This window comes from Copadichromis virginalis, linkage group LG15 (assembly GCF_057382275.1).
Source record: "Copadichromis virginalis isolate Kocher_CV1m ecotype Utaka linkage group LG15, C_Virginalis_male_GT1.1, whole genome shotgun sequence".
Taxonomy (NCBI): Eukaryota; Metazoa; Chordata; class Actinopteri; order Cichliformes; family Cichlidae; genus Copadichromis; species Copadichromis virginalis.
The window spans coordinates 39,832,100-39,855,658 of NC_140632.1; the positions used below are offsets into that span (position 1 = coordinate 39,832,100).

Here is a 23,559-nt window from a genome sequence, read left to right on the forward strand (position 1 = left end):
CCCTCCAGAATTCCTACTTAACAGCCTAATATACATATGAATGACTAGCCAATTTAGCTTCCACTTCCACCATTTGACTGCTCTCCGGGTTTTATAGGTAGAAAGGTAGAAGCCTGGGGATGCTAGTTAAGCACACATAGGGGTCTGTGTTACAGAGCAATAGTTTTATTAAGCTTCGACAACACAGGAAATGCTTATTAGGAGGCTCAGTTGTTTGTTACTGGTTTTAAACGGGATTTGTTGGCAGTAAGAACACAAAGAGTTACCAGACATACACTTTACTGCTCAGTCATGCCAAATCAATACTAGCTCTTGCAAAACTGTACTTTAAACTTGTTTACTCATGCAAAATAAGCAACATGTAAACAGTGATGCTTTTAATTTATCAGCTTAATTATAAGTTACAGTATGTGTCATCATTTGAAAGCCAAAATGCAGTCCCTCTGCTGCCATGCTGTAAGCTGCTGTTTAAAAGATAAGCTCTAAAATATGTCGAAATTACACACAATTCCACTGGTGTGACTCCCAGGCACAGTTAGTGTGGTGCTATTTAAAAGTCTAGCTAAGCACAGTTAAAATACATTTTATGTCAAGTCTCTGTGAATGCCTGTGTGTGTGTGTAATCCAGCTGAACTTGTAAGTTCGCCCTCATCCTGGAGCCTCACAACACAAAGTTTAAAACTTCTAAAAAGTTTTCAAAAACTTGACGGGATGAGTGACGGCAGAGAATAAATGAAGAACACCACAGAATCTCCAGGCACCTAAGCCACATAGGGCTTTGTTGTGTGCTAGTGGACTTCGGAGTGCTCCCTCCAGATTCCCTGAAGCAGACAGTGTGGTAAAGGACCACGGTGGTCCAAAGCCATATCAATTAGAGCCATTGGCTCCAGCCCAAGCAGCAGCTTCCAGGGCTGATAAATGAAGAGCCAAAAACTAAAGTTCCTCAAATGGCCTCTTGAGACTGGCTCCAAAAGCAAGTGAGTCCCCACAGACCCGATTTAAGTAGATGGTGTGTGGAGCCATTTTCATTCCATGGAGTGCCAGTTTTATCGCACTTGGAAAGAAATGTTAGTATTACCACCACCATTAATGTGTTTCAATAATACAGTAATATCATTAAAAAAAAAAAGAACAAGCTTGAAGTGTGGAGCGCGTGATTAAATCACAGTGTGTGCGATATAGACAGTGGTGGTGTTTAAATAATTCACAGAACCTGAATAAAAATTGCAATCCCACACTACAGATGAAACTCTTTGACTCCAATAACTGAGTATTTGCCTTCTACTCTGATATTTTCCACTTCCCATTTATATCCCACTATTGCACATCATTAACTCAATGTCGTCTCGTTCCCAGTGTTTTGCCTCGTGCACTCTTTGCCATCTCTCCATGCCGTTCTCTCTGCTCTTTCCCGTCACCATAGCTGGTTGTGACAGATGGCTGCCCTCCCCGAGCCTGGTCCTGCCAGAGGTTTCTTCTTTTTAAAGGGTGTGTTTTCTGCTGCTCTAGCCAAGCGCTTACTCACAGGGGATCATTGAATTATTGGGTTCCTGTCAATAATGTTTGTGGGTTCTTGCAGCATGATTTATTAAGTGCCTTTACATGACTGCTGTTGTGATCCAGCCCTTTGTAAATGATTTTGAAATAAGAATAAACTGTATTAGTACCCTAGTAAGGGAATATGGCTTCCTCAGGTTTCCATCATGTACAATTAGCCACCTGTAACTGATGTCCATGAGCATGCTTTATTAATTTGGAGTTTCCCTGTTAATTAAAAAAATACACTTTTTAAAAGAAATTTAAAAAAACATGGTCTTGCTAAGAGTATCAATATATAACTATTTAAAAATGTATCAAAATGAGGGAAAGAATGAGAGAATGGTTACTGTGGTGGGGCGTGGTCTGCGTTGCCGTACAGGGAGGGCGGACGTGAGTTAAAACACAGGGACTCAGGTGTATGGGGTTTTTTCTGTGGTGAGAAGTGTAAATAAAATGGCTCTGAATGTTGATCTGTGGTCCCGCCGTGCCTTATTCTCACCACACTGGTGCCGAAACCCAGGAGGCAGCATGGTGGGCCTAGAACCGAGCCGGAGGAGAGAGGATATGGCCCAGATAGGGGCCGAGATGGCGGCCGCACAGCGGGAGCAGGCGGCGGAGGTGAGCCGGCAGCGGGAAGAGCTGAGGGACGAGACCGAGCGCCATTTGGAGAGAATGGCGGAGCTGGCGACGCTGCTCCAGGCCTGGGTGACACCGCCGCCGCCACCCCCGCCAGGGTTGCCTGATAGTGGGGAAGTGGTGGAGGAGCCGCGTGGGGCATCTCGGGAGCCGGAAGTGGTGGACGAGGCGCGCGGGGGTCCGCGCCTGTCGGAGGAGGGGGAGCAGCCGGGTAAAGGGCTGTTCCTGCCGAGAGCGGTAGAGGATCCACTCCAACCGGAGGCGGCGGACAAGGGGCGCGAGGGTCTGCGCTGGCCGGAGGAAGAGAAGCCGCACGAGGGGCTGCTCGAGCCGGGAGTTGTGGCGTTGGCAGCGGTGACGGAGGAGCGGCGCAAGGGGCTCCAGCCGGGAGAGGTGGAGAAACCGGGAGGGGAGACGGCTGTCCCCGTGCCAGGGGAGCCTGCTTGACCTGGGACCGAGGTCGAGGATCGAGCTGCCCCAGAGCGTCAGATGCCGGCCCAGTTGCCCGGGGGGGAGGGGCTCACTACCGGGCTGGCGGGGTCATGCCGGCTTGCCAGGTAGCCGGCCTCCGGACCAGTTTCGTCGCTGCCGCTGGAGGCATGGCCGACCCCCGGACCAGCCTCGCCGCCACCGCCACTTGAGGCGCGGGCGGCCTCCGCAAGTGACTTTGCCCTGTTCCCAGGTTGGGAACCGGTGGGGTGGGGCAGTAGGCTCCCCGGCCTCAATCGGGCGATGGGGGTGTGTGGTGGGGCGTGGTCTGCGTTGCTGTGCAGGGAGGGCGGACGCACCTGCGCGGCATCCGTAATCACGCCTGCCGAGTTAAAACACGGGGACTCAGGTGTGTGGGGTTTTTTTCTGTGGTGAGAAGTGTAAATAAAATGGCTCTGAATGTTGATCTGTGGTCCCGCCGTGCCTTATTCTCACCACAGTTACACTGCACAAATTTTAAGGCAGTACATCTCCATCTTTTGCTAATACTGCGGGTAGTAATATAGATATTTGCAACATTAAAAATACACTCACTGGTACAGTCTCTTTGTTTGGTGCATCTTGTTACTCCAGGCTTTAACCTGCTTTTTCTTTAATAATGCCAACTTCTTGTCCTACGATCTGAACATTGCAGCAGAAATCAAGATTTATCAGTCTGATTTGTTGACAGGAGTGGAACCCAGTATGGTCTTCTGCTGCTGTCCAAAGGTTACGCATTCAGAGATGCTCTTCTGCATACCTTTGCTTCAGCGAGAGGTTATTTGAGTTACTGTTGCCTTCCTGTTACAGTCTGGCCATTCTCCTCTGATCTCTGACATCACAAGGTACACAGAGAGCTGCTGCTCACTGGATATTTTCTTTTTCAGACCATTGTCAGTAAACCCCAGAGACGACTGTGTGCAAAAATCCCAGCAGATCAGCAGTTTCTAAAAATAATCACACCAGCCCATCTGGCACCAACAACTACACCCATTCAAAGTCACTTAAATCCGTTTTCTCCCACTTTCCGATGCTCAGTTTGAACTCCGGTCGTTTTGATCACATCTGTGTCTAGAGTTGCTGCCATGTGATTGGCTGATTTGGTTGTCGCGTTGATGAGTAGCTGAACAGGTGTACCTACCAAAGTGGATCTTAAGTGTAAATAACAATATTTACCTAAAAGATGTAGTACAGTTGGTGTACCATAAAATGGAAACTCAAGTGCTGGTGTGTTTTTACTCGGGTACCTACAAAGCTGTGTTGAATCTACTTATTTGTGTTTACGACTAAAAGAACGTAAACCCGAAAGAAAGCGGCTGTCAGTCAGACACCCGTTTTTGATTAGTATAAGAAGCCTACATGTAGATGATTTTCCAGTGTTTTATGTAATTATATGTAAGTTCTTAGGTGTTCCACGTACACGTCGTTTCCCGGTGATGATGTCAATTAGCGTTCTCTTGACGTTGCGTAGACAAAGCACGGAGTTCAAGAATGAAGCTGTTGAAGCCGAGAGACGCAGACACACCAGCAGTTTGAGAAGCCAATTATTTTCCAGTTGCAGAGGCTGTGAGAATGCACAGCTAATTATTGAAAACTGAGCTTGTTCAGTTGCTGAAAAGCTGCAGATACTCTAGAACAATTTGCTCCCATTGAGTACCTAGGCTAATTAACGTCAGTCTTACATTTGAAAGAACATTTTTTTAGTTATCCATTTACATAACACACTTTGATGCACCACCTTAACTTCAAAAGTATTTTAAGCAGCTGCGACGCCGGTGAAAGGAAACAGAAGTTTGAGGGACCTTGAGTGGTGCATGTCTTCCTTTGGGTACATATATTTAAAATGTCATCTTCAAAAGACGGGGCTTTCTGAGACATAATGGGAGCAAAATAACAGCTATGATTACTAAAGTGATTTCATGCCGAATTACTATTCTGCCAGTGAAACACAAACACCCAGTTGCCTAAATACACAATAGAGACACACACAGAGAAACATGCCTACACATAAATGCATGCACACAAATTTCAGATTAAGTTTAGGAAGTCTAATATTACACATCCAAAAAGGGAGAACAAATAAGGTCCGTGATGTGACTCCACACCTACAATTTATGAAGCTAATTGTGGCAGTCTTGATCTATGGGAGAAAAGCTTTTTGTGAGTCACTCTGGGATATTTACCAGACTAGACTAGACGTTTGCTTTCACAGAACGGTCCTAGATACCCCCGGAAAAAGTCACAGGAGAGGTCGTTAACACCGGTGACCTGTGTCCGGCTTATTGGTGCGGGATAATGGCTGGAACAAAATGAAACACGGGGACCTGTAACAAAGACAGTCAGACAAGCGATGTGGAGTCAGAAAAGATAAAGGGATTGCAGACAGTGGAGGGGAAAAAAGAAGCTTCCAGCTATAAGAGGTTAGCACGGTCACCAAATAAATTCTTTTTTTTCTTTTTTGACACAGAATGAGGTCACGCTGATGGCTTTTTAAGTCATTTGAGAGGGATTCAGAACGGTTGCTGGCTCCAGAGACTAAGTTGTGGTTTCTGCAGTTTCCACTGCGCAGGAGCTGCAAGCAGACAGGCCAGAGAGGGCTCCCCGTGACTCATCAGGGGGGTAAAGTGAAGATTTAGAATGATTTGCTGCTACCTGTTAGTCAAAAGCCAAGAGGTGAATTTTAGAGTTGAATATTGGAAAGTGCCGTAGCAAGTCATGCATCCATTAACCTCAAATCATTGAGGGGTCTCAGCGATGTATCTGTGGTTATGCATTTAGATCAAGGTTATGCTTTTTCTTTCAATTTAAAATTAAAGTAGACGATTATTGAACAGACAAAGCGTAGTATTCACAGTAAGAGTGTAGAATGGGAGGAAAATTACAGGAAACCATAGAAATATCATTTCTTTGGCATTCATTCAGCACCCGGATGGTCTCAACCATTTGCAATTTTCACAAGTAAAATACAAGGTCAGCCTCCTCATTACACAAATGGAATATAAAGCAACTCTGAAACAAAGTGGAGATGGAGATTTAAAATACAGGGGCAGTGACACTGACACAAAAAAGAAAAAGCATTTCCTTTGGAACAAGGCTCTTAAAAGGGGAGGACTAGTGTAATTACAGGAGTGGGCAGCACACTGTAAGTGTCGGTGTACCTCAGCACCATCAAAGACACGGGACCGAACAAGAAAAGAGTGGAATAAGATTATGAAGCAATCTTTGAGAGAAGGAGCTGAAAATAAGTCCATTTACAACGAAGGCTGAAGAAAAAAGTTCACAAACAGAGTGAAAAGACGAGACTGAGGCAGCCTTTGAAATAAACTTTGAGCAGGTAAAGATGAGGCAAAGATGGAGGACTAGTTGGCAGAAGCTCCAGTCAAACCAGCTGTTCCCCCTTACACTGATGCTCAGCAGTAGACTAATAGGCAGTGGGAGTCAGTGGCTCCGTCTCCTGTCTCCCAGGCTGCCTGGAGGGGCTGTATTGATAATATCCTAGCCTGCAAGGCTCAATCCATCCCCTGGGGCGCTCAGCAGCAAGTGGATGAAGAGTCCCCGGACGGTCTTTTGGCTCCACCGCTAGACATTGCAACAGAGGAAGAGATCTGAACTCGCTCGAGTGCAGGTACACGCATGCACAGACACACACGTGCGCGCACAAACAGGCACGCTGCCCGCGCACCTTCCCCACACCTCATTTATTCTCATTTTGAGTCTGCCTTCTCACACTCGCAGCAGAGCGAGGGGCAGAGAGCAGTGATCACAGAGGAGGCGAGGAGATGTATGAGGGAAGGGATGGAGAGACGGGGAAAAGAAAGGAGAGGAAATGACAGCCTGCGCCAAGGAACGTCCTGCTCTCTTCTCTCCCATCAGAAGTGCTAATCCAACCAGCGGAGGTGCAGACCACCGCTCACATCTGCCTTCTCCTCTCCATCTTGTTAGGGACCAGATGGGAGAGAAAGTGACTTCCTGCTGTACTTCCACTACATGGCTTGTTCCCTCACATTAATACCTTCGCTGCTCAGCTCCATTTGTTACACACACTCCAGACACACACTCAGGGGGAGCCTCGGGCTGTGAATGATGGCCATATGCAGAACTGCGCTCATCTATAACCCCCCGTGGCTGCAACAAAGTACAGTAGGCACCTTGAGTGTTTCAACAAAGGTTAACATTTAGAAGTTCTGCGGGCCTGTCTGATTCGGCATCTCTGTGTAGTGTTCTCAGCTGAGCCGTAAAAAGTTATCAAACTGGGTTTGTAGGTAGAAGGTCACTGGTTTAAGTTCACGTGTGTGTGTGTGTGAGTAAAAATCCATCAGGAAAAGTGAACAAGTAACTCAGCATCCGCTTCAAGCAACCGCTGTGAGAAGTCACGTGACTGCTCTGCATCCAACAGCAGCCAGCAGTCGCCGCACAGCTTCCAGGTGTGAGAGCGTGTTAATATGTAATTTGGAAACAAAGCAGAGGGGGAAAGCGTGCATGCTCAGCACAACATTTCCCCTGATGGTTATAAAAAGAAAAATACAACACAGCTGATGAGACGAGCGAGCGAGCGCCCGTTAACGACCAGCTCACCATTAAAACGAATGAAACCAACAACGACCCGCAAACCAGGGGTGTGTAGATTAATACACAACGAGTGGCGTCGCGAACAACTGTGTGTGCAATCGGCTAGCTATTTGTTTATTTGCAGAATGCAACTTTCTTTATGAGGTTGGCTGTTTACTTTATGTTCACTTAAAAACGAGTCATCACCGTGTGCACTTCTAAACGCAGCGCTTTTGTTTTCGCTCCCATTTTCATCAGCTGAACTCAAACATCTGAAATTTTTTCTACATACACAAAAGACTCATGACTCTCAAATGTTGTTCTTAAATCTTTATAAATCTGTGTTAGTGAGCACTTTTCCTTTACCAAGATAATCCTTCCCCCCTCCCAGGTGTGGCATATCAAGGGGCTGATTAGACAGCATGAATATTGCACAGGTGTGCGTTAGACTGCCCACAATAAAAGGCCACCCTGAAATGTGCACAGTTGTGCCACCATTTGCCTCACGCAGGGCAACACATCTCCGTCGCATAGAGTTGATCAGGTTGTTGATCGTGGCCTGTAGCCTGTCCACTCCTCTTCGATAGCTGTGCGAAGCTGCTAAATATTGGCAGGAACTGGAACACGCTGTCGTACACGCCAAACATGCTCAATGGGTGACATATCTGGTGAGTATGCTGGCCATGCAAGAACCTTGCAATATGGGGCCGTGCATCATCATCATGGGGCCGTGCATCATCATGCTGCAACATGAGGTGATGGTCATGGATGAATGGCACAACAATGGGCCTCAGGATCTCGTCACGGTACCTCTGTGCATTCAAAATGCCATCAATAAAATGCACCTGTTGTTCATAACATACGCCTGCCCATACCAGAACCCCACCGCCACCATGGGCCACTCGATCCACAACGTTGACATCAGCAAACCGCTCACCCACACGACGCCACACATGCTGTCTGCCATCTGCCCTAAACAGTGAACACCGGGACTCATCTGTGAACAGAACGCCTCACCAACGCGCCAAACGCCATCGAATGTGAGTGTTTGCCCACCCAAGTCGGTTACGACGACGAACTGCGGTCAGGTCCAGACCCCGATGAGGGCGACGAGCATGCAGTTGAGCTTCCCTGAGACGGTTTCTGACAGTTTGTGCAGAAATTCTTTGGTTATGCAAACCGATTGTTGCTGCAGCTGTGTGGGTGGCTGGTCTCAGGCGATGTGGAGGTCCTGGGCTGGTGTGGTTACACGTGGTCTGCGGTTGTGAGGCTGGTTGGATGCACTGCCAAATTCTCTAAAACACCTTTGGAGACGGCTTATGGTAGAGAAATGAACATTAATTTCACGGGCTCAACAGCTCTGAGCTTCCTCAACAGCTCTGGTAGACATTCCTGCAGTCAGCATGCAACTGCACGCTCCCTCAAAGGTTGTGACATCTGTGGCACTGTGCTGTTTGATCAAACTGCACATTTCAGGGTGGCCTTTTATTGTCTAAGGCACACCTGTGCAATATTCATGCTGTCAAATCTGCCCCTTGATATGCCACACCTGTGAGGTGGGATGGATTATCTCGGCAAAGGAGAAGTTCTCACTAACACACATGTAGACAGATTTGTGAACAATATTTGAGAGTCATGGGTCCTTTGTGTATGTAGAAAATGTTTCAGATGTTTGAGTTCAGCTCAGCGAAAACAAAAGTGTTGCGTTTATAATTTTGTTCAGTGTATATATGTGATCCTGTGTGGATTAGAAAAAGTCTAAAATAAATTCAAACTTGTGTGACCAATTCTTGTTTTTTAAAGACATTAAAGACATATGCTGTACAATCATTCCACTTCTGGAAAACAGCTGCACAACTTGTAGGAAGTTTAGCTCTAACCAGTAGTTGAAAATTGTACAGATATTAATAATAGGTTGTCTTGTACATGTTCAAACGTACACACACGTGGTTTTGGTTCATTCCTGCATACACAGTCGTATGCACACATATTAGAACAAGCAGCTACAAAAAACTGGGGAAAAGGTTAAAGAAGTGCAAACAGAAATGAGTTTTCAGCACAGAAACCACAGATTCAGGCGATCGAATAGGCCTGTTCCAAAGTTTAGTAGCTACTGCTGTATACACAGTGCCCTGGCCTTTTGGGGCTTTATGTGATATTGATAACATTTTTATGTTACTTTTGAATTTCACTGGAAGAAACTGAAGGGGAGCAAGAATAGGGCTGATGTCGAAGTGTTGTTAGCCGAGCTGCTGCCTTTGGACCAGCTGAGAAATCACCTCTCAGTCGTTTCTCGTGACTGTAGAAACAGTGAAATGGGAGTTTCCAAAATGGAAACAGGAAAAAATTAAAAGTGTGTAGTGTGACATTTATAAAGAATTGTTGAAGCAACTATGAAAAGGCTCTAACCATTCAATTAATGACCTAATCTATTAGGCCGTTATTTAAATTGTTGGTAATCACGCACTTTGTGTTTGAGCACTGCTCCTACAGACACTCATCTGAGGAACAATAGGATTATCCTGTCACGTGTCCCATTTTTATAGCATTACTGCACAGCCTGCCACAGGTTATTATAGAAATAAAGAAGAAGTAAAGAGATCCCTCCACTAACTTCAGAGGAGCTGTTATATTAAAATCTGGAGAAAATTAGCAGATGCGCTAATGCTCACAGCAGAGCCTTTCTATTTAAAGAGTGAGCAAACTGTTCAGACCATAATCTAGTTAACTACATTAATGATGGGATGAGATGCATCAGGATCTGTCTGATTCAGCTCAGCAGGTCACACTCTTTGATTGATCGCATTACTTTGCGGTAATAAATCAGAGCAGCGGCTGAATGCGGGGAAAAGTCGAGGCAAAACGGCTAATCAGTTTCCCAGGGAAGTGAACGGAGACCTCTTATTTAAAGAATTTTACACCCAGTTTAAAATTTTTGCTCATCTGTAAAATATATGAAAATAAAAACTTTACTCTGAAAATACCAATTTGTTGCGGAGAGGCAGAAGCGCACACGCAGTGAATAACTGGAGCCGGCAGGATGAGACCGTCCAGGCTCCGTGGCGTGCATGTGTTTGTTTATGTGTCAGTTACATGCAGGATCCCTGCTGAGAGCAAAGATGTTGCTATCAAGGCACCACACATAATGCACTGCAGCGTGTGTGTCCCAGTGAGAATACACATAAAAACACACACACACTCGGATGATGTCAGGACAGTGAGGCAGGTGTGAGGCCTGAAAAACTAATAAAATACAACTCATGTGAACATGCTACACACACACATACAACAATGAGCCAAAATATAACTGATTTTCAAAGGACTAAGCAACTTTAACAAGGGCAAAGTCATTATAGCCATATGTCAGGGTCAGAGACGAGCGACAGCCTCAGAAATGAAGCTGCTGTAGAAAAACAATGCAGTTCCTCTAATGTCCACTTGAGGCTTGCAATAAAAACGAGCTTTTTGTCTTTATAGCTCATTTCGACCTGCACGCTTTTTCCTCTAGCTCAGCCTAACCTTAGTAGCTGCTGTGAAACTAAGGCTGCTCACAGAGGTCTAGAAAGCAGTCAGTAAACCCCTCCCACCCTGCGGTAACCGTCAGTCAGTACGGGAAACTGGTGGTTGCTGGAGGTTAGCGGCAGTCACCAGGAACCCAAAACATGCTAGCTGTGTTTTATCATGATTCATATAATACTGATGACGGAGTTTTAGGCTAATAGTCAGGCTAACACACGTACCAATCATCTTTTCTTTCCTCACAAAACCACTTCTTTTAAGTGTCTTAGCATATTTTGGTTCCTGCAACTGGTCCGTCGGGTTATTGTTTCCCCAGAAACACTTCCCTTGTGCTTTTGGAAATCTGTTTTTTCCTATTTCTGTTTTCTTTTTTCCTATTTCTGTTGTGTTTTGTGTGCTTTTGCAGCTGGTGTTTTCTTAAGTTGTGTGTTTGGCCTCTCAGGGCCACCGTAGACTTGGATCATTTCCTCATTTACTCTATTCTAGCTCTAAAATCTAAGCTGGACATTTCTGCGTTTGAGATGCTTAAATATGTTGGAGAGAACTCACACAGAGGCGATTCGGATGTTTGGGGGTGTCTCTGCCCACGATATCGCCATGGCAATGACAACAAATCAACACAAGGAAAGTTAGCTACACTTTGATTAGCAGATAGCATCATCCAAGCTAGCTTCCTGTTAGTAACTCTGTTTGTCCAGACCAGGTTGATTGTTCACTGCAGTGATCAACTTCTCCCACATTCTGACACCAAAGTGCACAGGTAACCATGATGCTATCTCATGATATTTGTATAGTATGGCTGATCCTTCAGAAGTTGAATTACTCTCAAGTCCCCCTAGTCAGCAACAGTGATTTCCTACCAACATGTCTCCAAGGAGGGACAAACCATTAACTTGCAATAGAGGATGTGTCAGAACAAGTCTTATCTGCGGCAGCTCCACCTCACACCTTTCAGGACTTAAAGGATTTGCTGCTAATTTCCTGTTGCCAGATACCACGGGGCACTTGCAGAAGACTTGCCTGTATGGGTCAGAGCTATTTTGGCAGCAAGCAGAGGACCAACAGCAAATAAGGCAAGGGTGGTCATAATGCTTTGGCTTAAGTGTACAGCGCATGCTGCCATTACACACCCCATTGGTAGGAGAGAGTCATAATCCACACACACAAACCCCATGTCATACACAGGCAGTAAACAGGCAATATTTGTCTGATAAGAAAGGTCACTTTTGTTATTCGAATGCACACAGACCACTACAAGCTCCACTTTTAAAGCTTCGATTGAAAGAAAAAGGAGGGCAGCTGGGTTTCTGGACACCTCGCTCAGGCAGTCATAATTACAGAATAAACCACGCTGCTCTTTTCCCTCCATGTCATTTGGAATAGTGGATTAAGAGCAGATTTGAAGCCTTGCCATCTGTGTTTTGCACCAGAGTGTGCTTCCTTATCTCATCTGAACCATCCACCTCTCAAACAGCTCCCAGTCGCTTTTGTACTCTCCAAGCCGAAGAGGTCGGCTTAGGGCCCCGAAACTGGGTCATCTGGGTTTAGCTCAAAAAAGAAAGAAAGAAAAAAAACCAGGCTGGACTCTGGCTGCAAAGCTGCCTGGACCACACACAGGTAGGGGGAGAGAGGGATGGAGCAATCAGTGGGGATGGGGATGAGGGGAGTAACGGGTAGAAAGGTCAGGACTGAACAGTGCAGTCCCATTGCAAGGGGGGGTGGGGGTATTTTTGGATGGCGCGGCAGGGTCACAGAGCCAGACAGTCACTGCCCCTGCTCTCGTCTGGTTGTGGGGGCCGTGGCCAAGGCGAAGGCCAGAGGGCCTCAAGGTCACGCCCTGCAACTCTTCTGTTGACAGGAACGGGGAGGGCGAGGTAGAAAGGGCACAAGAATCTGTAAGGTTAGCTGCTGTTACAGGTCTAAATAAAACTGGCTCTGTCCTCTGTCTCCACACGCACAGACGTCAGTGCAGGGTATCTACAGGTCAAGACAGAACGAGAAATAGCTGATGCACACACGCTCTCATTTCTGAGGCAAGTGGCGGGTCAGGAGTGTCACCTGTCCAGCACGGCCTCTGCTGTGAAATGTAATATCAGTTGGAGGTTAACCCACATGGATATCGAATGGACAGGGAGTTTGAAAACCATTAGAGTACAGCAGCACTTAAATTAAGTGTTTGCACTTAGTTACACTTGAATTTGCCTGTTTGTTTTTTTCTTTTCACTTTCCATTTCAACACCTACAGATTTTGACTTAATGGTTCTCGCTCAATTATAACATAACTGTCTCAGGTCAGCATAAGAGACAAAGTTATCCACACCTCGAGTTCCCAGACTCGTGGCAGGCCATTAAGTTACTTCACAGCATTTTTTTTTTGTTTACACTCATCTGCAGTAATTAGCCTGAACTTGATGTCGTGGTTAGGTTGTGTTCAGGCTCTGAAAGCTAAAAGCATATTTAGTCACCCCACTCCCACTTAGTCATCACAAAAAAGTCTGACTTTGTGTTTATTGTTGAGTGTTTTGTACAATTTAAGGCAAGAAAAAAAAAGGTCCTCCCCGGAGTGTCTTTCCCTCCTCTCAGCTGACTGGAGGGGGTGCGTCAGGGTCTGCGTTTGATTGGCCTCCCACCAGCTGCTGCCAAAGTGTCAGCACTACAGCAGGGAGCGAGAGCCAAAGTAAAGAAAGCTGTTCTCCTGTGTCACGGGCAGACAGTGTGTTTGTGAAGAGTGACGACCACACCGGCATCTAACCAGACCCGAGTGACATTTGCATTTACATTTAGATGCTGTTAAAAGCGCTGCAGCTGAGCAGCTAATTATGTGTTTAGCCTGGAAACCAACCCCAGCAGTGAATGGCTGTTTGACACCCTAAACTACATGCTACAGTTCAAAAGTTAAATAAGGCAGATACTTCAGGAGAGAAAAAAAGTTTGCATGAGTCGTTCAGAGTCGCCTTCGAAAACGTAAAAAGTAGTCCATCAACTCAAATACCACAACAGTATTTGACTCAGTTACTGCGAGAAATAGAGGGTCCTGTCCACCTGTACAGTACAGTTTGCATCCAAGGAGCCAGACTTGTCAGTTTTTATATGCTCCTTTATTCCCAAGAGGTTGACACAGCGGGTAGCTCTGCATACTTTGATTGGTGGGACTTTTTACACTTGGCTTTTTTCCTGATGCATCCCCCAAATGGATTGATGTCTTATCCCAGGATCAAACTGGGAATCATTTGTTTGTTTTCATTTGCAAATGTATAACTGCTACACTACGGGGCCACCTGTAATTTTTAAGTGGTCTGGAGTAATACTTCCATTTTTTCTTTTCTTGCTTTTTCCACTCATTTTCAGTCCAGTCCTTGTACCTGATCATTTTCACAGGAATGTTTTTATGTTAAGTCACCTAACACAAATTTTTTGAATCATTCAGGCACAAAAAAAGGCACCAAACACAAAGAAATGAGCAGTGGTGCACATTGTTGTGTGTTTACATATAACAGAAAAAACTCAGTAAAGGACTAAACTGCATCTTAGCAGCCTCTCACAAAAAAACTAAACATCTTTTGTTTCAATTTCTTTAGCTGAATCTATGAAAAATGCCAAAGATAACTCAGTTTGACAGGCATAAAATAGTATGTTTTAACAGCAAGGTAATTCTCAAAGAGCTATTAGCCAAAAAAACTTGGCATAGCTCAGCATAGTGTGCAGTGTGTTCTTAAATCTTTTGAGAGAACTGGACAAGTGGAAGACAAAAGAAGAAGTGTCGAGCTTGAATTTAGAATTGATCTGCAGCAGGTGAACGGGTCTGAAAGTCATGCCTTTAAGAAGAAAATACAGCAAAGACTTGACACAAGACTCAAGAGATGCATCTGTCTCTACAGTTGATCCAACTACTGTTCACTGAAGCCTCATCAGAAATGCTCTCAGTGGAAGGATGGTTTTCACGAAGCCATTCTTAAGGAAAGGAACCAGGAGGAAAGGCTGAGGTACGCCAGGTTACACGAGAACTGGGCTGAAAATCAGTGGCAGCAGGTCTGATGAATACAAATTAGAAGTTTTGGGGTCAAATCGTTGTCAATATGTAGAAGACCTACAACAGTGAGTGTCTACAGTCATCTGTGAAACATGGCAGAGGCTCTGTCATGGCTTGGAACTGCATTTCAGCCTGTGGTGTTGGGGATCTGCTGAGTTTAAGAAAAAAGTGCCATCAGATTAAAGTTTTCATTTTTCAGCCACTGCAGTAAGTGCATAAATGGGTAGAAATGGAGCACTATCAGTCATGGATTAGCCCAGACCTCAACATTATCGAAGCAGCGATGAAAGGTCATCTCGACAGAGACTGGAACAAAAGGCAGCAACATCCAAAAAAGAGCTTTGAATGTCCTTCGAGAAGCCTGGAGGACTCTTTGTGGCCGATGGGCCTGGTTCTGCCGGAGGTTTCTTCCTGTCAAACGGGAGTTTTTCCTTCACACTGTTGCCGAGCGCTGGCTCGTAGCGAGTCATCTGATTTTGGGGTTTTCTCTTTATTATTGTAGAATTGTCACATTACAAAGCTGTTCTGATTTGGTGCTATAAAACAAACTGAATTGAATTGGTGGTCATAACAAATATTGACTTTGCACCTATTTCCCATTTTCATGTGGCTTTCAAGGGTTTGCGGACGGGGTCGTAAAAGCGAAACTCCTCTTCACATTTTCTTTTTTAAAATGTAAGTCATACTCGGCTTACTTTTCGTCTCCTTTTCACAATCTTCCATTTAATCTGCGTTCTCTGTAATTTTCCAATTCAGCACCAAGGCTACATTTGATTGAAAAGGAAAGCAGAGCACAATCTGTAACTACACTGCCACTTTTTAAAATAGTGTAAAAAAGTAATAATAATATTAATGAATGAGAAAAAAGGTGAAATCAGTTTGTTTAAATATTTTATTGCTATGTAAAATTAAAAATCTCATACCTCCAATGAAAAAGTCCGGCTCTTAAATAAGACAAATCAATCAGGCAAAATAAAAATGTTTGGCATTGTGAACGGATGCTGGGGACGAGGGGAGAGTTCAGTTTGAGCAGATTTAGCGCAGCATTGCTGCTACACTTGTTAGTCAAAACTGTTACAAAACGCACCGTAGCGTACAGACTACCATCTTTGAAATTCTAGTTATCAACTCATGGGCTAGTACACATAGTAAACTACGAAACATGGACACAATGTTTCTCCCTATTAACATTTAATCATTTAACCGAAGGCTTACAGTAGTTCATGACACATTAACCTTAAATAAAAGTCAACCAACACATGATGCAGACGTGCGTATTATTGGCACATCTGTGAAATCCCGAGCACTTAACTACAGTGCGGTGGTGGGTGTTGGGGGGGCTGTAGCTGCTCATCCCAGCCAAATCTCTGCTGTTACAGTACAATACATTTGAACAGATCAGCCAAGTAATTCAGCGTGTCGAACAATCTCTAAATCGTGCAACAGATCCTCGTCATCCCTAACGCATCCAAACTCGAGACGACAAACATAAAAGTGAAGTGTCTTCTTTTCAGTGCAGCCAAACACAAAGAAGATGAGAATAATTAATGTCAACGCAGAACTTCAAGTATATTCCAAACGCAGCTCCTTTGTCTAACCACTACATCAGAGTCTAAAGGGACTAAAATCTAGTCATGCAAGCCACTTTTCTCTCTCTGTTACAAACTGCAAAGTGCATATTAGGAACTGGTGTGCGCTCTCTGAGAGGTTTGGCTCTTGATGCTGTGGCATTAAAGTCGTCTCATTCTCTAAAGAGGCAAATAGGCTCAGCTTTACTACACTGACATTCTAACCGTTGTGTTGCTCAATAGTGCTGCACTTAATAATATCACACAGGGAAAACATGAAGCGTTAGCGTTCAAAAGGCGACCCGTTTTCGGGTCCTCCGGGCACCACATCTGGACTGCAAAAAACCTCCAAAAGCGAGAACATAAAGTGACTGTTGTTAACATAAAGCCTCTCTTATAAGTTACGAAATAAATAACATTTCAACATTTCAGAAAATGGAAACAAAATAACTGATTATAGTCGGCAAAAATAAGTTTTGTACATCCACTTTTTTTTTAATTTAAATGATGGATAGCTTTGTTAGTCCATGTGCATTATGCATCAGCATTCACTGCAGTCATGGAAAAACCTTAGAAAATAAATAAGTACATAAATAAATAATCCTTGCATTGTTTTAGTGTTTGTTATTCTTTTCTTTTACAGTACCATGACTTGTAACTGTACAGTGAGTATAATACAGCAGTTACAATGAGAAACGCGGGGCAAGCCCATCGCCTGGCATTCGAGGGGCTAGAGGGAGGGGACCGAGGGTAATGGTGGTCTGCTGAGCAGAGTGAGCAGCTCCCTTCAGCGATCCCAAATCATCCAGCCTTGCTTTGTTGATCTTCCACAAGGAGACTGGGCCAAAACCAGGCCCCAACCTGGGGTCCAGAGCAGCACCAAATTCAGATCTATACCAGGACACCTAAGATCTGGGTTTGGCTAAAAAAGTCAAGGGAGGCGAGGTTGGGGAGGAGAGGGGAGGTCAAAAGGCCAGGGTTGCCACGGTGACCTCAGAAGTGGCCCATCCTGGCGGCAAAAAGGTTACGGGAGCGTGGCACGGCTGAGGAGATGCTGCCAAAGCTGGACGAAGGCCACTTCATGATGAACTGGGAGGTCACTGGCAGCAGATACCTGGACAGACGGACAAGAGCGAGGGACGGAGGGATTAGGAGAGAGGATGAACATAATGAGAGGATTAGTCATGCAAAGGTCGCAATTTAGAGGTCGGGGCGCCTGAGTAGGCACTGAGACAGCATATAGCCAACTTTTCATTAATGGTTCTACCACTTATGACCATCTCCATTTGCACAATTCAACTTTAATATTTGCTTGGAAGTTTGAAGATTAAAAAAAGAAAGAAAAGGAAAGAAAAGGAAAGAAAAGTGAAAAGAGTAGAAAAAAAGAAAAACTGGAGACTTGTGAGATCCGTATGAACTGCAGCACTTGTTAAAACAGCTACGTTATTTTTTTAGAAAATTCCAGAAGAAAGTAAAAAGCGCCAGTTGTACATATCACCACGGACCAAGATGGCATCTTCAGATGTTTGGTTTTGTTTGTTCAATGGTCCAAAAAGCCCCAAATAGTCTTTTTTAAATCACATTTAACCAAAACAAACAAATAAAAAAATCTTCACATTGAAAAAGATGAAAATAATAAACATTTGGCTTTCTTCTCTTTGCTTGGCGATTCTTGCGTTTATCAAAATAATGATTTATGTTCTAATCTTTTAATCTTTTCAGCTCCAGTTTTGTGTAATGTACCAAATCTAAAGTATCATACACACAGAGCTCTTAGCTGCGGTCCTGTTTAATTAGGTTATGTGCAGTAATTATGCATCTGCTCGTACAGTAATAAATCATGGACCTCATACCGACTGTCTTTTCTCTCAGTACAACTGTTTTTTGGGGGTTTTCAGCTTTGATCCTTACATTATTTGGTATCATGAACATAAAATCCTCACCTATCATTCCGAGGCACAGGCGTCAGTACCTTTCTAAGACTTTTCTATGACACCTTCCACCGAGACAGAGCAGTGAGGCAGCTCCTGCTAACAGCGTTCCAGTACCTGAGAATGAGACCAGTGTCAGGTTGAGTCAAGGCGAGGGCTGAACCCCGCTTCCATCTTCCTTAGTTAAGGGAAATGAGTCAGGTATGGTTGTCAGAGAAATGTCAGATGAGATGATCGGGATCCTGGACAAGGTTAACTGAAGGTTATGCAAATGTTAGGGTAGCGTTCAGAAGACATGAGACGGGATGCTTGGATTCTTCTAGACTGATCACTTAGAACAAGATTTACATTTATGGGCTTTCCCAGCACACATTCATATTGTGATATGAGACATTATGCGATCTTATTGCTATATCCGTGGCAAAAATCCTAAGCTAATAATAAAAATACATCTAATATTCGTTTAGTTAAATGAGTACAATGGTCAAAGGGAACGGTCCCCATGGAAGCTCTTAAGATGTGACAATCTAATCAAAAGGGAGCCACTGGCGCTGAGGATTACAGAGCGAAGAAATAATATCTCCTTTTAAGCCAGAGCAGCGATAGCACACTTTTTCTCTGACAGCCCTCGTTTCTTGTGAAATAGCTCTTGGACAAATTAGCTGAGCAGCTTCTTCTGAAGTCGACCGGAAAAGGGGAGGAAAAAAAAAAGCATGTCGCTAAGGGCATCTGTTTCAACACAGCCCCAGACCCAGGAGAGTTAGGAGGGATTCAAATTAACTTGATTTACTCCAATGAGAGTGTCCTTGAAACGGCTTCAAGTGGGCCGCAGGTATCCCTCCAGCACATCATCTTCATCTGTGACTGGACTCGGCTGAACAATGGCTCAGTCCGACACTTCATCTCAAAGTTCTCCACTTAAACCCCAGAGAGGTTTGCAGGATACGCTCTGCTCTCGGCCTTTCACATACGTTCCCAGCAGGTAGCTCAAAGTGCGCTCTTAAAAGAGCCTTCTAACGATTTTATAGCACGGTGTTGGGTGCCACCCTTTGGATTAACTCCTGCTTTACTTATGTTTCTCCTCTCTGTGCTCGACACCTTAAAACATGTAAAGATTCACCCTACATCCACCGGGAATTCTGTAGCTTTGCAGTGTCACGCTTCAGTTCGTTTCCAAAGTTTTTGCTGTAAACTCCAAGAAAAGACACGAGGGAGGAAAAAAAGATAAGAAAATTGAATACTGAACATTCATTAGGGGCCAAGTGTGTGTTCTCTGAGATCCTCGGCTAGTCACTTTGAGAATATTCAGCTCATAAAAAGAATCACTGTGGTGATACTGGCAAGGGGTGAGATGGGGTGAGATGAGGGGGGGATCTTCTCATGTCCAAATGGCTGTCATCTCTGCAGGCTGCATTTAATTGGACCCTCGTTCAGCTTCTTCCAGGTTTGTCCTCTGTTTGATTGTTAAGAAGGTCTTGGCAACAATGTGCATGCTTGAAAGCCAGTGGGTTGCGGCTCATTCATGCACTTGTGCTTTACTTCAATTCATCAGTTGACAGGCACACACTCTATGCACCAATCCATACATGCAATGCTACAATCTAGTGCAGTTCCTCCTGACAGGCCGATCTTAAGTCCTCCATCAAAATTCGACTGCCGCAGTGAAATGACAGAGGCCCCGACAAAACAAAACACCATGACTGAGGAAGGAGAAGGAGACTGCTGCGATAGCTGATGCAATCAGAAATAAGAGGTACAAAAGAGGCTTGAAGGTTATCTGCAGCCCTCATTCAGCTCCACACCCCAATTAACCCTAATTACTGCCACAGTTTTCAGACAAATGAAAGTTAATAGGATCTGAAACTTTTGTCATCATGGGAAAATTGTCTTTGGGTATTGACAGCAATTCCAAGCTTAACAAGAAAGTCATTAGTGGGGCTATTTGGCTACTTCTTCTCATCTGCCCACACAGGACGAAGGACTTGCCTATAACCCCGCCAGGCTGTTGACACACCTGATCGGGGCACTTCTCACGGGGAGGATGCTTGAACTCAAGCAGGCAGGTGTGGTCAACAATGGAGACCCCGTGGACCCGATCAAAGCTGATGTGTGACAAAGGCTGGTGTATGTGTGTGCACGCACATGAGACAGTGGGTTGAATTTACAGTACAAAACTCATTTAAATGTTGCATAGCAAACTGTTTGAGGCCATCATAGCTATCTATAAGATTTAAAAAGGAAAGCCCAATACAAATGGATCATTCTATGAAAAACATGTCCTTAAAAGCCTTTGAGGAATAAGAAATATGAGTGTCAATAATGAATATGGTCTTATTATACTGCAGTGTTGCAGTCTTTGACAACAGCAGGTGGATGAGTGTATTTCATTTTTCTAATTCAGGCCTGAAAAGTTCTGAAAGCTTCAGTTTATTATTGTAAAGTAATTAGTAACAATGTATTTATTTAAAAGTCTCAATTAAAGCAACCATTAACCACATTCTAATGTTTAGGTATAATGGTCATTACTTGTGTGATGCAAATATTCATTCTGTCTGTCATGCAAAGATGCAGTGTGTTTAGTCCAGCTGATGTCGCATCACCAAGAAAACAAAAGCAAGCACCTTCCAAAGTTTAGCGTGAATTCCACTTTTTGTGGAAGATGTTGCTTTAAAAACAGATAAACTCAATCAAACAGTGACATATCCTCCAAATTTCCTGTGCAGCTGGATGGGAACAGAGCAAAGGAAAAGTAGTTGGAGGTTAGTGGAGTGCGAGTTACTGAAGAGGGACTGATGATCGTTGTGTAACAGTCACATGACATGTGCATGCACACCCACGCGCTCTCATACACACACAATTTACCCTCTCATAAAAAGCTTATGCATCAATGACAAAATAATCCTAATTGCTTCTCAGCTATCTGAAGTGGTGGTGGGTTGCAACTGTCCCCTGCATGCCTGATGGAGAGATGCGAGCCACTTGTGCCGTGAAACTGCAAGCCACGCCTTCTTGTGACAAGAAGAGAGGGGTGCTTAGGGTTGATCATGGCACTGATGCGGTGCAGGTGAGACGCTCGGCTCCCGCCGAGGCCACTCGTACTGAAAATGCACTCGGGGTGAGATGCTCTTGATAAAAAGCACTGAGTGAAAGGCGCAGTTGTAAAGCATGTGGTTAAAAAAGGATGATGCGCTGCAAGCTGGCCGAATGGTTGCGGGGTTGACCAGCAGAGCTCCAAACAGTCTGAATACGCCTCTTTCCCTCTGAACACACTTTGTCACCGTTTTGCTCTATTTGAGCATTTAAAACACATCCTGTTCTTTTGCCGTATCAATTAATCTCAGCGTGGCTTATTTATTAAATGCTAGTGAGGGACAGAAGAGGAGACCATGCTAGACTGTTGGTTGTGCAGCCAAAACAACCATCTCTGGGCAAGTGGGATCAAGCCTGTGTTACAGCTGTGAGGGTGGTGGAGGCAGCAGAAAGCAGTGAGTAGGGACAGTGCTGGAAGATGGTGGGGAAAGGGAGGGGGGCGGGGGTTTAGCAGAACTAAACCAAGCAGAGACCTGCATCGAGGGGCGAAGAGACGGAGGAGGAGGAGGAAGCGGCAGCGACAGCAGCAGGAGTGGAGCCATGGGTAGAGGTTGGTCCAGCAGCAAATGGGAAGCTTTTTTTACACAGACATATATAGACACAAGAAATAGGGAGAGACACACCAACGCGTGCTTAAAGGATACCTACAGCGAGTATCTGGACACACTGGGCTTGATGGAGCTATGAATTCTAGTTGTTAGTTATTTCATCGCGTTATCACATCTGAACAAACTGAGTTAAGAAAAAACATGAGCAGGATAGTCAAAACCTAAACCGGCTCTTCAACCATACACAAACCCTTAATACTTTTTTAACAGCTGAGGTTTTTATACAGTAGGTGCAAAGTGATAGCCTGTTAAAATATGCGCAAGAGTTATGAATCATGTAAAGTGAGGCCCCAGGAAATAAGGAGCTCTCTCTCGTAAGGTCATTTGCTGCACAGGCTCATCTGGGGTCTAATTGAATTAAGCAGGCCTCGAGGGGCCCCGGGCTAACCTGAGCGCTAATCTGTGGGCCATTATTTCCTGTTAACAGCACACTCCCTCTCTCCCACTGCCGACCCAGCTCCCTCCCTGTCTGCCAGCCCAAAGCATATGTGATTTAAAAGTTCACTCATTACAAACCCAAGCTGCTGTCTCCTGCGGGGATCAACCTTAAAAAACAGAATGAGGCTGATTTTTTTTTGCTTGTTTGTTTTTATCAGGGTCTCCTAATGAAGATGATGTCTTTAAGGCTCTGCGGAGGCGAGAGAGCAAATGTTTTCTGACAGAGGTATAATGATGATAGGGCTGGAAATTTTAAATCAGAGTCTTTTTCTGTCTGTATCAGTGGCTTTAATCAGTTTTGTTTCAGTGGGTTTTTGTCAGAGTTGTAAGTTTATTAATAGGTGCTTTAACAAGTTTCCAGCTACACCTAAATATTGGAGGAAGACACTGAAATAAGTGTCTTTGTTCAGAAGCCCAGTGGAGAGATGTGCAGAGCAAATAATGTCTAATTCCTTTAATTTGTTGCGATACCATTATGGCTAAACTGTTGCTGGTAATTAACTGTAATAATAATGAATTTGAGACCCATTTCTAAAGATGCCTCCTGGACCAAGCCATTACCATTTTTTTAAACAGTTCAATTCAATTTTCTTTGCAGGAGTTAATCTCAACATTGTGCACGAGGATACCTATGACATTTGAACACCCTCAGATCTTATACAGTATGGAGGATGGATAATTAGCTCTCTGTGGCAGCGGGAAGCTAGAAGAATCTTTCAAAAATACAGCTGAAATGCTCGGATGTCCATCTCACCTGGTGTCATCCCACTCCGGGCTGAGTCCGGTCAAAGAACCGCGAGACTCTGAGACAAACTTGTAGACGACCAACAGGCAGTCTCGGCACAGCTGGACCAGCCTGCGACAGCACTGCAGCTCCTGGGGTGACACCACCTCACTGCTCTTGCTGAAGATGGTCTCCCAAGATGAACTGCAGAGCAGAGAGAAGTAGTTTAACACACACACACACACACACACACATATATATATTTAAATTCTTCTTTTTCGCTTTAACTCATCATTATGAAGTCAATGTTGCTTGCACAATGTAATGACAGCGTTGTTGTTAAATTAGTTCCCTATAAGTCTTTGTCGAGCCGATTCGGTCTCCCTCCAGGCACAAAATTACCAGCTGGATGTCAATGGCATCTAAAAAGTATCATTTTAATGTACAGTGTCTAGTGTAC

The 23,559-nt window shown here is 44.5% G+C and overlaps 1 protein-coding gene and 1 pseudogene across 3 annotated transcripts in view; one reads left to right on the forward strand and one right to left on the reverse strand.

The window, feature by feature from the left end:
• The first annotated feature begins 7,613 nt into the window (after positions 1-7,613).
• On the forward strand, positions 7,614-11,163 carry LOC146693014 (uncharacterized; annotated as a pseudogene).
• A 4,451-nt stretch (positions 11,164-15,614) lies between these two features.
• Positions 15,615-23,559, reverse strand: part of ttll7 (tubulin tyrosine ligase-like family, member 7) — a 98,460-nt gene continuing 90,515 nt past the window's right edge. The window contains exons 21-24 of one of the 3 annotated variants that reach the window (XM_085433329.1): positions 23,130-23,303; positions 21,803-21,903; positions 18,252-18,356; positions 17,359-17,422 (exon numbers count right to left, since the gene is read on the reverse strand). In XM_085433329.1, coding sequence (XP_085289455.1) covers positions 18,274-18,356; positions 21,803-21,903; positions 23,130-23,303 — 358 coding nt within the window. In that variant the 3' untranslated portion in view covers positions 17,359-17,422; positions 18,252-18,273. Of the gene's footprint in view, positions 17,423-18,251; positions 18,357-21,802; positions 21,904-23,129; positions 23,304-23,559 lie in introns of all 3 variants that reach the window. The other 2 variants (XM_085433331.1, XM_085433330.1) reach the window with 2 other exon arrangements.